The 13,002-nt window shown below is 50.8% G+C and overlaps 1 protein-coding gene across 4 annotated transcripts in view; it reads right to left on the reverse strand.

Moving 5' to 3' along the window:
* The window catches only part of TMCO6 (transmembrane and coiled-coil domains 6), a 459,096-nt gene that overhangs the window by 1,198 nt on the left and 444,896 nt on the right, over nt 1–13,002 (reverse strand). For all 4 annotated transcript variants that reach the window (XM_069654232.1, XM_069654231.1, XM_069654234.1 and 1 more), the window contains exons 12-13: nt 10,034–10,201; nt 9,818–9,923 (exon numbers count right to left, since the gene is read on the reverse strand). In XM_069654232.1, coding sequence (XP_069510333.1) covers nt 9,818–9,923; nt 10,034–10,201 — 274 coding nt within the window. The remainder of the gene's footprint in view (nt 1–9,817; nt 9,924–10,033; nt 10,202–13,002) is intronic.

The following is a 13,002-nucleotide window of genomic DNA, read 5'->3' on the forward strand; positions in this document are numbered from 1 at the left end:
TTCTGGACCAGGGCCAACTACAATATGTAAAGCCAACCCAAAAGAAAAGGTTTAGATCCACATCGCCACCCCCGCGTATCAAAAAAAGGCACACATAGTTTCTCGTGTTGCTGCGAGAGCCTAGCACAAATCGAAAACCAGTGCAAGGTTTCACAGGTCGCTGTGCAAAACTAGTATGGATCGAAAAAAGACTCCTCTTTTTCACCAGAATGAAGGTTACATTTGTTTGCCACAGAGCTGAAGGGGGTCACATGACTATTACTTGTAACTCTTTGTGTGAAAGGGAGTGGCCACTGGATGCCTGTATCCCAGGACTGGGGACTATACTAGCCTGATGCCAGTTCGGACTGGCATACGCAGACCGATTACCATGAAATGATCGAATGGAGAAATGAACACATTTCTTTTTATTAATGCGGGGGAGACCACCCGCACTTGCCTCTGTCCACCCTACCATATCTATTACCCGTACCCAACCCTATATATTAGTAAAATGTCCCAAAATTTCGGAACAAATCGGTAAACAAATTCGTTAATTTCTTCATTTGTTATTTTCAATTCGATCATTTCTCCAGATACCTACGCAGACACCTGTCTGGACTAGTGTAGATGTATTCTGTTGGGTTAGCAACCCTTCTAGAATGCATGAGTGTACTTGGCAGAGTTGCTCTGCCATTGGTCGGTTTTAATTATTATTGATGTGTGACTGGGTGCTGTGTTCACTCATTGCCTCCCAAAGGGGATAAAAGCAGACTTCCTTATCATCTCACCTTGCCTATTCGAACTCTGTACCTGCACTCTGGAAAGCCTGCTGCTCAAAAGAAAAAAGCTCTGCACCAGCATCCTTGGAAGCTCTGAAGAATCAGACGGCAAAGCTCTGGCTCTTCAGGACGACCAGAAAGAACACACAGCAGTGCTTCTGTCCAGTGGGGACAACTGGATCTTAGCTACTGCTCTAAGGTATTGTCTTCCTGAAGCTTCCGATCGTGCCTAGATGGCCAGATCCAGGACTCTGAAGACTCTCAGAGTTGAACCGACCAGAGACTCGTCATTCCAATAGGCAAGTGCCTTGATTTCATCTCCCACCCCCATGTACTGGAAAGCTCTAGGGGCCTACACCGTCTGTTCCTGCAACCACACTGCTAAACTAGCCTCAGAGACCTCCTTCTGTGGCTGCCTACTCTGTAGTGCAACTCTACAAGAAAATCTAGAATACTCTTTCCTTCTTGGGGTCTTCTCGAGCTGACCAAATCCACAGAAGCCAAATCCCAAGCTCCTCTGGTTTGGACGCTTGAGTGGAAATCACCAAATTGTCAATTATCGTTATTCCCAAGAGTCTTGGGGTCCCGCCTGCATCGATGAGTCAATACTGGAAACTCGGGTGGTTGATAAACACTGTGTTGAGTGACTGCCTCTGTAACCGCTGTCTTCTGCAGAACCACTTTTTCGGTCCAGGCTATTGCGCTGTGGTGAGCTCTTTCTTAGTTTTACTTTGTCATCCCTGGGCCCCCTCTTCATAACCAGAGGTCCTCTGTGGGTCCCGCGCTTCCTGAACTCAAACTGCTCCTTGGGAAGCTTTCACAGGAGATAAGGCTTTCCCAGCAAAGACTACCCCAAATCTACACAACTGGTCTCCCTTGATCTCTACTAACCTACTGGCCTAGATAGGAAATCCGTTTCTAGGAAAGACTCTTTCTACTCAACTCTGCAGAACCCTTCTTGAAACTTTACTTGTTACATTGTGGCATCTTATTTCACATAGTTTACTTGACTATAATTGTAGTGATGTAATCTCCTGTTGCCTTTCCTTTCATATAAAGGTTTTCTTCTAAATATAGTATGTGGACAATCTCTCTTTGGGTGTATATGAGAAGTGTGTAATGTACTGGTTAACCACACCACTCCAGCTCGAGAGTTAGGCCTGGGTTGCACTGTCAAGACTACCACCTAGAGAGCCTGATGAGCTTGAAGAAATCGCCAGCAGTACCTACATCAATAAGATAGACTTAAACACCCTGACCACAGGGGTAAGAAATATCCCCTAAACAATGTGTTTAACAAAGACGTGTTGAAAGTAAATAAAAACGTTCATTTTCATATTCCTGAAGCCTATTGAGAAGTGGGGAGCTATGTGGAACGTTTGTAGAACTGATAAATGGATAGTGTCTGGCTAATTAATAGATCACTTTACATACAGTACAGTACAGTCACAATGAGTCTGGGATAAGTAGTGCTCTGCAATAAGGTGACTCGCCCATTTCTTTTTAATAAAAAATTACGTAATAATATGCTTCTCCAGCATGGGGTCTGGCATGGATTCACATGCTCATGAATATTCCCCGTCGTCAGGCTGGGAATCCTCGGTAAAGAAAAAACCAGTATCAGTTTCGTTTCTGATCTGTCTTTCGTAGTAATAACCAATCACTGGTCTCTGCGTCATACTGACCACAGCCAATGACTGCCCTCTACCTAAGCACCGCCTCTGGCAGCCATCTTCAGATTTTTACCGCACGTTCATGTGTTGGGATCCTCGTGCTATTGCTCTCGAGCGTTAGTGCTATTTTTTCGCGCTTTTTACAAAAAACTTCGATTCTTTCGGTCAAAAGAGCCTCAAGCTCCACCGATCCTACATCCGATCAACGGGGACCCGTGTCGGATTCATCTGTGCCCCTCAAGGGTGAAGATTTCGTCGAGCTACACTTCGGAGGACTCCAGAAGCTTCTCAGGCCCTGTCTCGGAGATGGCCCAGGAGAAGGGAAGCTCGACGCCCGGAAAGCTGTTCAGGGTCTGCCCTGGATGCCAGCTGCAGAACGTCTTCAAGGAGGACGAACACTCTTTCTGCCTTTACTGCCTTCATGAGGACAAGACGCACGTGGAGAAGGACTGTGCGTTTTGCGGCAACATGTCGGAACGGACCATGAAGGACCGCCATCAACGTCTCGCCAACTGGCTGGAGGGTAAGAGCCCGTCTGGCGAGAAGAAGAAGAAATCCGAGCGGTCTTCTAAGACCTTTGAGGGCGCCCCGGCGACGGGGGCCCAACATAAGGCCAAGCACCGCGAGTCCGCTGGCACCGGGAGCGCCGAACGGTCGGGCTCTACGGGCGCCAGGCAGGGCGCACCCTCCCCGGCACCATCAACCACGAGCCAACGCTCTGGGTCGGGTAAGAGGAAGGCTGAGCACCCGGCGAAGCTCCTGGAGAGGCCCCGGTCGAGCTCTAAGGCAGAGGAGGAGCGTGGCAGTGCCCCCTCCCTCAAGGATAAGGCGGTGAGCGCACCTAAGGTGGTGAAGGCCTTGATCCATCCGACCAAGCCCTCTATCGAAACGGTCGCGGCGGCCCTGGCTCAGCCTGTGGTGGCTGCACCAGTGGTGGCGACCTCAGGGCCCAGAATCTCCCTGCCTCCTCGGAGGGAGTCTTCCTTTGTGCCCATCGATAGGACCCCCGTGAAACCCTCCGTGGGGAAGAAGAAGGGGGGGCAGGGCGTCGTCGTAGAGTCGGCCTCAACCTCAGAAGAGGAGCTGATCGAGGTCTTAAGCCACGGCCTAGGCGTGGAAGAAGGCCAGCCCGTCGGAATGGACCCCGACGCAGGTGACGACGACATCGTCGAGGATACCGACGGGGCCCCTGCTCGCCCGTCGGATTCCCCTCTGCCAGCGCCGCAAGACAACTCGGCGGCCATTTTGTTGGCCATACAGTCCTTATGCTCCGAGATAAGGACGAGGCTACCGTTACCGACGGAGGAACCTCTCCCGTCGGGGGATCCAGAACCGGGACCTTCTGGTGTTCCCCCTACCAAGAAAAGAAGGATCCATCCACCACCTCCTTTTCAACCGTCGCGCCCCTTCCAGCCCTCCTCCCCGTCCACCCGAGGGGATGATACGGGGACTGACACGGCAGCGACGGGTACGGACGACGAGGCATACGACGAGGATTTTCCGTCGTCGCCTCCCACCAGGGCCTCTCCGCCCGACGAGATCGGATCTTTCCACTCCATGATCTCCAGGGCTTCCGAGCTTTTCCAACTCTGCCCTGAGGAGAAGAAAAAGGAAGGCTTCCTTTATCAGCGGCGCAAGGCCAAGAGGAAGACGGTCCTCGCAGTGCCTCTGTTGGACGACATTTGGGATGAGGGCCTTTCCCTCCTCAAGAACCCTTCCACGACGCCAGCTAGAAGAGACCGGTACGAGAAAAAGTACCGGGTCCCGGACACGGCCCCCCTATGCCTCCGGGCGCAGCCTACCCCGGACTCCGTCGTCTCCGCGGCAGCCAGGAAGAAAGCGGGGGGGGGTGCGGCCTCCACATCGACTTCCCCGCCGGACGGCGAGGGAAAGAAATTGGATACTATGGGGCGTAGAGTCATCTCGTCGGCAGCGACGACGATTAAAGCGGCCAACGCCTTGGCTATCGTGGCCCGATACGACAGGGAGCTCTGGTACAAGATGGCTCCCCTGCTGGATTTTCTGCCGGACGACAAGAGGGCGGAGGCCCTTGAGATCCTGCAGGAAGGTGAGGTGGCCTCGGACCACGCCATCACCGTGGCGACGGACATCGCCGACACTGGATTCCGCCAGCTGGGCAACGGTGTTTGCCTTCGACGTCGTGGATGGCTCAAAGCTACGGACTTCCGGCAGGACGTCCAGACCAGAGTCCTGGACATGCCCTTCGACGGGAACAACCTGTTTGGGAAGACAGTGGACGATTCCCTTCAGGCCATCAAGGCGGATACTGAGACGGCCCGGGCCCTTGGAGTCCTGCAACGACGGACGCCCTTTCGGAGCGGCGGAGGCAAGGGCGCCTCCAAAGGTTCCGGCGGCGGTTTCGCTTCCTACCGTCAAGCGGCCCGCTCGTCGTCGCAAGAGGCCTACAGAGGACGAGGCAAGTCTAGCGGACCCCGCCGTCGTCGCCAAGGAGGTCAAGGCGGCAAGGCCGCGTCCAAGCAGGATTGAACCGGCCTTGGGGTCGGGCCCCCACCGAAGCACCCCGGTGGGAGGCCGGCTGGCGGGCTTCGTCAGCGTGTGGGAGTCCATCTCCACCGACCGTTGGGTGCTGGACGCCCTGGCCCGGGGCCACGCGCTCGAGTTTCAAAGAAGGTGCCCGCGCGTCCCCCCCGTGGCCAGGAAAGAACTTCACGTCCCTCAACTTCTCCTGGAGGTAAAGGCGATGCTCAGAAAGGGCGCCATCGAACTCGTCCCAAAGAGGCTTCGGGGCTCCGGAGTCTACTCGAGATACTTCCTCGTGAAGAAGAAGACGGGAGGATGGCGCCCCATCCTGGACCTGCGACGTCTGAACAAGTTCATCAAGGCGCAGAAGTTCCGGATGGTCACCCTCCAGCACGTCCTGGGTCAGCTGGAGGAAGGAGACTTCCTATCGTCGTTGGATTTGGAGGATGCCTACTTCCACATTCCCATCCTAAAGGGGCACCGCAAATTCCTCAGATTCGTGGTCCAAGGGCGTCATTACCAGTTCAAAGCCCTTCCCTTCGGACTACGGTCGGCACCCAGGGTATTCACCAAGTGCCTTGCACCGGTGGCGGCGCCGCGAGGGGATCCACGTCTACCCCTACCTGGACGACTGGCTCATCCGCGCCAAGACGAGGGAGCTCGCCGTGGTCCACACGGCAAGGACCGTCCAACTCCTCACGGACCTGGGATTCTCCGTGAACTACGCCAAATCCCACCTGGTGCCCGCGCAAGTCGCACTGTTTCTGGGAGCGAGGCTCGACACAGTGTCCCTTCTGGCCTCCCCGTCGGAGGAGAGGACCAGGACCATCTTGGGCAAGGTGCAACGGATGTTGGTGGCCGACGCGGCCAGAGTGAGGTCCATCAAGTCCCTCCTCGGGATGATGTCTTCCTGCATCTACCTCATTCCCATGTGCAGGCTCCGGATGCGCCCGTTGCAAGAATTCCTGGATGCGCGCTGGATCCAGACGACGGGCAGCTTCGAGGAAAGGATCAAGCTCGACGAGAGTTTCCGACGAGCGATACGGTGGTGGGGCACCCGCGCGCATCTGACGGCGGGCATGGACTTCCAGACCCCAGCCCACCAGGAGACTGTGACCACGGATGCCTCCCTGGAAGGGTGGGGAGCGCACACCGAAAATCTGCACGCAAGGGGACTCTGGCTCCCGACGGAGAAGTCCCTACATATCAACGTCCTGGAGCTCCGTGCAGTGTTTTGGGCCCTCAGGTCCTTCCTTCCGTCCCTCAAGGGCAAGGTGGTGAGGATCTTCACCGACAACACCACCACCATGTTTTACATCAGGAAACAGGGCGGAACCAGGTCCCCAGCGCTGTCCAAGGAGGCGCAGGACCTGTGGCATTGGGCCGTCGCCCAAGGGATTTTTCTGGTGCCGTTTCATCTGGCAGGGATAAAAAACACCATCGCCGACTCACTCAGCAGGGAGCTGCGCTCGTGCCACGAGTGGGAACTACGGCAGGATCTGGTGGATCGCCTCTTCCGACGGTGGGGCACACCCCAGATCGACCTGTTCGCGACGGCGACGAACACCAAGTGCCGGAGGTTCGCCAGCAGGTTTCCCCAGACGAGGAGCATGGGCGATGCTTTCTCGTTCCCCTGGGAGGGCCTGTTCCTCTACGCGTTCCCTCCCTTGCCTCTGCTAATCCGGCTCGTCAACCAGCTCAAGAGGTCACGGTGCAGGATGATCCTCGTCGCACCTGCGTGGCCGAGGCAGATATGGTTCCCGGACCTTCTGGACTTGTCAGCGTCCCCGCCGATCAAGCTGCCGGCGGACGCGGATCTACTCTCCAGGGAAGGAGGCGCCATCCTCCACCACGACCCGAAGTCGCTGAACTTGCAGGCCTGGCTCCTGCAGCACTAGAGTTTGGAGGATACGACATACCGGCCGATTGCAGAGAGGTTCTTGCAAAGGCCAGGGCGTCCTCGACTCTTAAATGCTACGGTCACAAATGGAAGAGGTTCTCTGTCTGGTGCCACGCACAGAAGATTAACCCTCTACGGATTACGGCTCCCCAAGTACTGCCGTACCTGCTGAAGCTGGCCAAAGCTGGTCTGGCACATGCGTCCATCAAGATTCATCTTGCTGCGATCTCCCGATACACCAGAACCACGGGCCGGACGTCCTTGTGGTCTCATCGTCTGGTGAAAGAGTTCATGAAGGGACTGTTCAGATCGTTCCCGCCGGTGAAGGCCCCGGCCCCGGCGTGGGAGCTCAACGTGGTGCTGACCAAGCTCATGGGACCTCCGTTCGAGCCTCTGCACTCGGCCCCGTTGAAGTTTCTATCGTGGAAAACAGCTTTTCTTGTGGCCATCACTTCCGCACCACGAGTGGGAGAGATCCAGGCCCTTTCCTGCAAGGCCCCGTACTTGACTTTCCACGACACGAGGGTAGTGCTCAGGACGCACCCCTCCTTCATGCCCAAGGTACCGTCGGACTTCCATCTCAACGAACCCTTGGTGTTACCTGTGTTCTTCCCGTCGCCTTCGTCGCCGGCTGAGAGGACTTTGCACTCGCTGGATGTAGCTAGAGCGCTGAAGTTCTACGTGGACCGCACGAAGGGTTTTCGGAAGACGTCACAACTCTTTGTGAACTTTGGACCTGTCAATCAGGGGAAGGCTCTCTCGAAGGCTTCCATCTCCAGATGGCTCTCCGGCTGTATCATGTGCTGTCACCGGTTGGCAAACCGACCGCTGCCTGGCCGTCCGAGAGCCCATTCCACCAGAGCGATCGCAGCTACCACGGCGTTCCTATCTGGTGTGCCCCTGCTGGACATATGCAGGGCTGCTACGTGGAGGTCGACGCACACCTTCACGAAATTCTACTGCGTCGACCGGGATTCCAGGGAGGAGTCCAGGGTCGGCCAAGCAGTGCTGCGCAACCTGTTCGCCTGAGGTGAGCCTGGTGAGGAGGTAAGATGCTTAATGTTGAGTTGATGTGATGCTTAATGTTGAGCCTTTGCCACCTCCCGTGGTTGTGCATGCGTGTACTGCTATGTATTCTTTATTCATGAGCATGTGAATCCATGCCAGACCCCATGCTGGAGAAGGAACAAGTTACTTACCTGTAAATGTTGTTCTCCAGCATGGGTCTGGCATGGATTCACATGCGAACCCTCCCGCCTACCCCTCTGCGGCTCTTCACTTGGTCATACTGCCACTTCACGTGCTTCCAAATCTGAAGATGGCTGCCAGAGGCGGTGCTTAGGTAGAGGGCAGTCATTGGCTGTGGTCAGTATGACGCAGAGACCAGTGATTGGTTATTACTACGAAAGACAGATCAGAAACGAAACTGATACTGGTTTTTTCTTTACCGAGGATTCCCAGCCTGACGACGGGGAATATTCATGAGCATGTGAATCCATGCCAGACCCATGCTGGAGAACAACAGTTACAGGTAAGTAACTTGTTCCATATTGAACTGAAGATCAATGATCTTACATTTTGTTCTGGTTTATTTCAGGTTACCAACTTGCTCTAAACTATCTTGGTAAAAAGATTAAAATAAAAGTGTAACTGAACATAACCATAAGATATGGTTGTTTTTATTTCTTTTAATTCATTAAACCACGTTTCCATTTTTAGCAGGGACCATATGTGCAGTTGCATCCAACCACCTATTATCGAAGTTGATATAAATCCCAATTTCTAAGCACTAGTAAGTCTTGGAGCAGTGCCAACAAGGGGGTAGAGATCATTAACTAAGAGAAAAGGACAAAGAAGCATCTTTAGTGTTATTGCAGAATAAACGGACACTTTTCTTCTAAATCCGGTACTGTATTGCTTGCCCTTTTTAATGAGTGGCAATGATAGCCCTGCAGCCTTATCGGGAATAAGTCTGCTGGGAAGTCTCTCGCTTGCGTCACGCTGATCCAGACCACCTCTTTGCTTCAGCGAGAGCAACCGATTGAGACACGTTTTTCCCATGCCACTGTTGCACTGGAAGCTACTCTATCCTGCTTTCAGTGGAACTGCATAACCATGAATTGTAATGTGCTGATCCAATAACGTATTCTTTTAATGTAAACTGACCATAGTTTGGAAATAAATGCATTCGACAAATAAAATCCTATATCATTAATTAGACCCGCTGCAATAGTGTTTTCGATTGGAATCTATTAGATAAACCTTTTTGAAGGGGCACTGCCTTCTACACATAGCAGAAAACCTAGTACTTCCCCCAACTACAGAATATCATACCTACCACGTTTCCTTTGTAGCAGCTTCGAACACATGAATGTGACTAAATGTGCTGCATCGACGTGCCCTTCACGACGTGTCGTTCAATAACATCGCATAACCTGGCAGGTGCCACAAAGTGCCCCCACTCCCAACCCCACCCGAGGTACATGAATGCTTTTCAGTAATACCATCATTGTTACATACCAGGTGTGAATACGTGCCGAATATGGGGGCATGAAGAGAAATGGCAAAGACTAGGAGTGTATCAGTGGATGCTTCCCATGTGAGCCCCAAAAGTGCAAGCTCTATGATACTGCAGTTTTTCAGCCACACAACCACGACCCTGAATGGAACAGGAACGTTCACAGCACCGACTTCAACCACAACCCTTTCAAACTAATCTGCTGTCACCTGAAGCAGCTCGGAAATTGAAAGAGATCGCGTGACGTAGCAGCTAATGTTTATGTAATCACTTCAAGGCAGCTGTTTAATTGGTTTCCACCCACTCTTAAGGTAGATAATGAGCTCATGCATGAGGGTCAGTGGTTATAGCTGGCCTCGGCACATGGTCCGGTGTCAAACTCTGGGCATAGAGGAATGCAGTGCCAGGCCTAACCAACGGGAGTGGTACTGCCCTGCATGGAGGATGCTGGTCACCTACTTACCCGCACAAAGTCCAATAATCACTTTGACTCGCTCCTGGAGGTCTTGTTGGTCTTGATAGTGCTTCAGGGTCTGCAGTCCTGATTGGTTCATAAAGTCTCCAGCTGCCTATTCAGAAACAGAATACGATGAAGACCACATTGCCATATTCCCTGCTGCATGCTTGTTGTTTTGCCATTTAAGGGTTTAACATACGACAGTTGTACGCACATACTCACCTCGGAACAGTGTACAAAAAGCAGGTGCAGAAATTCCAGGCTGCAGCTGGCCACTTCCAGGTCTGGCACCTGCAGTGTGGTGATCACTGCAGGCAGTACATTGCTGTTCCTCAGCTGCTGACAGTAAGCAGGGCCCTTCTCCGCTATGTTGCACAGAACTGTTAGCACCTCAAGAGAGCGAGAAACAAGGATGATTGTAATGCTATTCACATGCCTCTCCAGCAGGACAATTGTGCAAAGATACCAGCAGGGGTTTTGAGTTTGAGGCTATTTCACTACTTGTTAGCTGTTAGAAGTATGCTGCTGCGAATATTCAACAAACAGTGGGGTCCCTATACAAAAGCCAAGTACATCAATATTTATATTTTAGACAGTATGTGGTGTGCCGTGGGGCATCCATACTCAATCACAGTACTGCAGAGGCCTGCCAGCTACGCAATAGGTGGATTTCTGCTAGGCACAAGTGAAGGAAGTGTTTATGTAGCAGGGATAGTGTTCTTAACCACACGATTGTACAATATGCAAGCTACTGTGAACCTGAGACAAGTTTAACAAAAAATATAAATTCCTTAATAATTAAACATTATCTTATTCAGACATAGTACTATTTTTTATTTGATTTAATTGTATAAAACAATTTTTACAAAAAGAAAAGAACATGGGTATTCTTAATTCATTAGTCCAAAGTCCAGTTTTTATCCAAGGTGTATAGAAAAAAGAAAGAAGGCAGAAAGACGTTCCGGGGGATTAACACGAGAGGAGACCGGGGCTTCTTCATGCGGATCACTCGCCTGCGGAAGCACCCATCTCATAGTTTCCATTTTCAGTTTTTTGATCCAAACCGATCATTCCGAAGAATCCCACTACTGCTATCACCCAGGTGATCTTTTCTCCACTCATTAAGCGGGCCCACCATTCCTCTTCGCTGTAGGAGTGGAGCTCTTTAAAGAAGGGGCCTAGCCAGGTATTTCTTTCTTCGTTCACTCCCAACAAACTAATAGGATCTCATTTGTGTTAATCAGGTTTAGTCGAATTCGTAGGAACCTGCACTCTTTGGTCTGGAAGTTTTACTAAGTATGGTATGACTTCATTTAATTTCTTGGGATTCGCCGGTAGATCTTCAGTGAGTTTGTAGCTGTTTGCTTCTTCCAATGTTGGTATCCAGTCGAATTCTGATATTTTCTTGTTCACTTTTTGTTGGATTTGTTATCAACTCCTCCTCTGAACTTCCTATGTTGTCCAACAACAGCCTATTCTTTGATCTCCATGTTGTTAACATTGAGTTTTTCCCCCCATCCATTTCTCTTTTGGTAATCTCGAAGATCAATTTAGGTGAGGGAAGGATGGTCTTTCTATAAAGCATTAGTCCATTACGTTCTTCTGTTGCTTTGATGGACATTAGGCTTAGTTCTCGACAGATTAAGGCCATGGGGGTCGATTGAGGCAGAGCCAACACTACGCCAAAAAAGGCTTTCCAGTTTTTGCCAAATGTGGACCAGGATGTTTGGCATGGCTTCCACTCCGTAAATTAGACCCGGTAGCACTTTTGCCTGGTTAAAATCCAATGTTAGTATCAGTGAAAAACGACCGTACTTTCTGTTCACTGCATTGGTTTGGGCAGTCAGTGCTTTAGTCTTTGTGTAGAGATGTTCTTGCATCAGTGTTTCTATGCCACTATTGTTTAGGATAATTCCTAAATATTTCAAGCTCTGGACCTTTTCCAGATGAATCCCATCGGCGAACCATCTCAGATTTCTCTTTTTTTTCACTGACTTTTCAAACGACATTACTTTTGTTTTTGCTTTATTCAGTCCCAGATAGCTTTCTTTCAGGTAGGCTATCGGGTTATTCAGCTGCCTCTGTAAGCCCACTGGTGTTTGGTCTATTAAAATAATGTCATCTGCATAGAGTAATCTTGAGAGTTTTAGATTTCCTAACGTAGGAGGGAAAGCTCTGATCACCTTCTGGTAGTCCATGAAGTCTGCTATGTAGGAGTTATACAGGGCCAGTGCTAAGAGGCAGTCCTGTTTTACGCTGCGTGCCGTGATTATAGGTTTTGATAAAAGGCCCGCTCTGCTCAGTCTCACTCTCATCATGGTCTTGGAATACAGGGCCTTTATTGATTCCAAGATTGGACCTGGGCACTTCAGATGGCCCAGCTTCCTCCACAGAGGTTCCCTGTTGATCTGGTCGAAAGCCTGCACCAGGTCAACAAATGCCAAAAGAACACAGTGTTTGCCCTCCTTTAACTTTGCCTTCAAGGTGCTTAGTAGCAAAATATTTGCTGTGGTTCCCATGCCTCTGACAAAACCCGCCGGTAGGGGGTCATCATTTTCAGTTTGGTTAATCCATTCCTGAAAATTGTCGACGGCGAAAGATCCAAAGATTTTCCCAATTGTATCTAACAATGCAATAGGTCGATAATGCAGAGGGTTGTCTTTTGCACCTTTTTTAAAGATATGAACTAAATTTGCAGTCCTCCATGAGGGCGGAATTTCTCTTGTTTTTTTGCAATTCTGGAACACTTTACTTACAAAAGAGGCCCATGCCTTTGGATGTTTTTTTAGATCGAAATTTATTATCCCATCAGGGCCTGACGCTCTTGAGCTGTTGAGCTTTCTGATCTTCAATTAGCTCTATATCATATGGAATTTTCCATGCAGATTCAGGATGGAATTGGCAAGTTGGTGATTCGCTGGCTGGTTTTTTATAAAGGGTCATGAAATGGTTTACCCATGTGTGCTCTACCACATTATTCTGTAGGGCTAAGTTTGTCTCTTTTGCTCATGACCTTATTAGTGCCCAGAAATCTCTTGATTTCTTCCCGCTTAGCGTGCAAAGCATTTCTTCTGAGTCCGCCTGGTAAAGCGATTGTCGTTGATGGCGTAGCCAGGTTCAATAGTTTTTCTCAGCTACCTTTGCATCGCCCCTCAATTTTACATGTCTTGATTTTTCTGGCCAATCGTTTT

The sequence above is a fragment of the Ambystoma mexicanum genome, chromosome 3q (assembly GCF_040938575.1).
Source record: "Ambystoma mexicanum isolate Mex_15411 chromosome 3q, UKY_AmexF1_1, whole genome shotgun sequence".
Lineage (NCBI taxonomy): Eukaryota > Metazoa > Chordata > Amphibia > Caudata > Ambystomatidae > Ambystoma > Ambystoma mexicanum.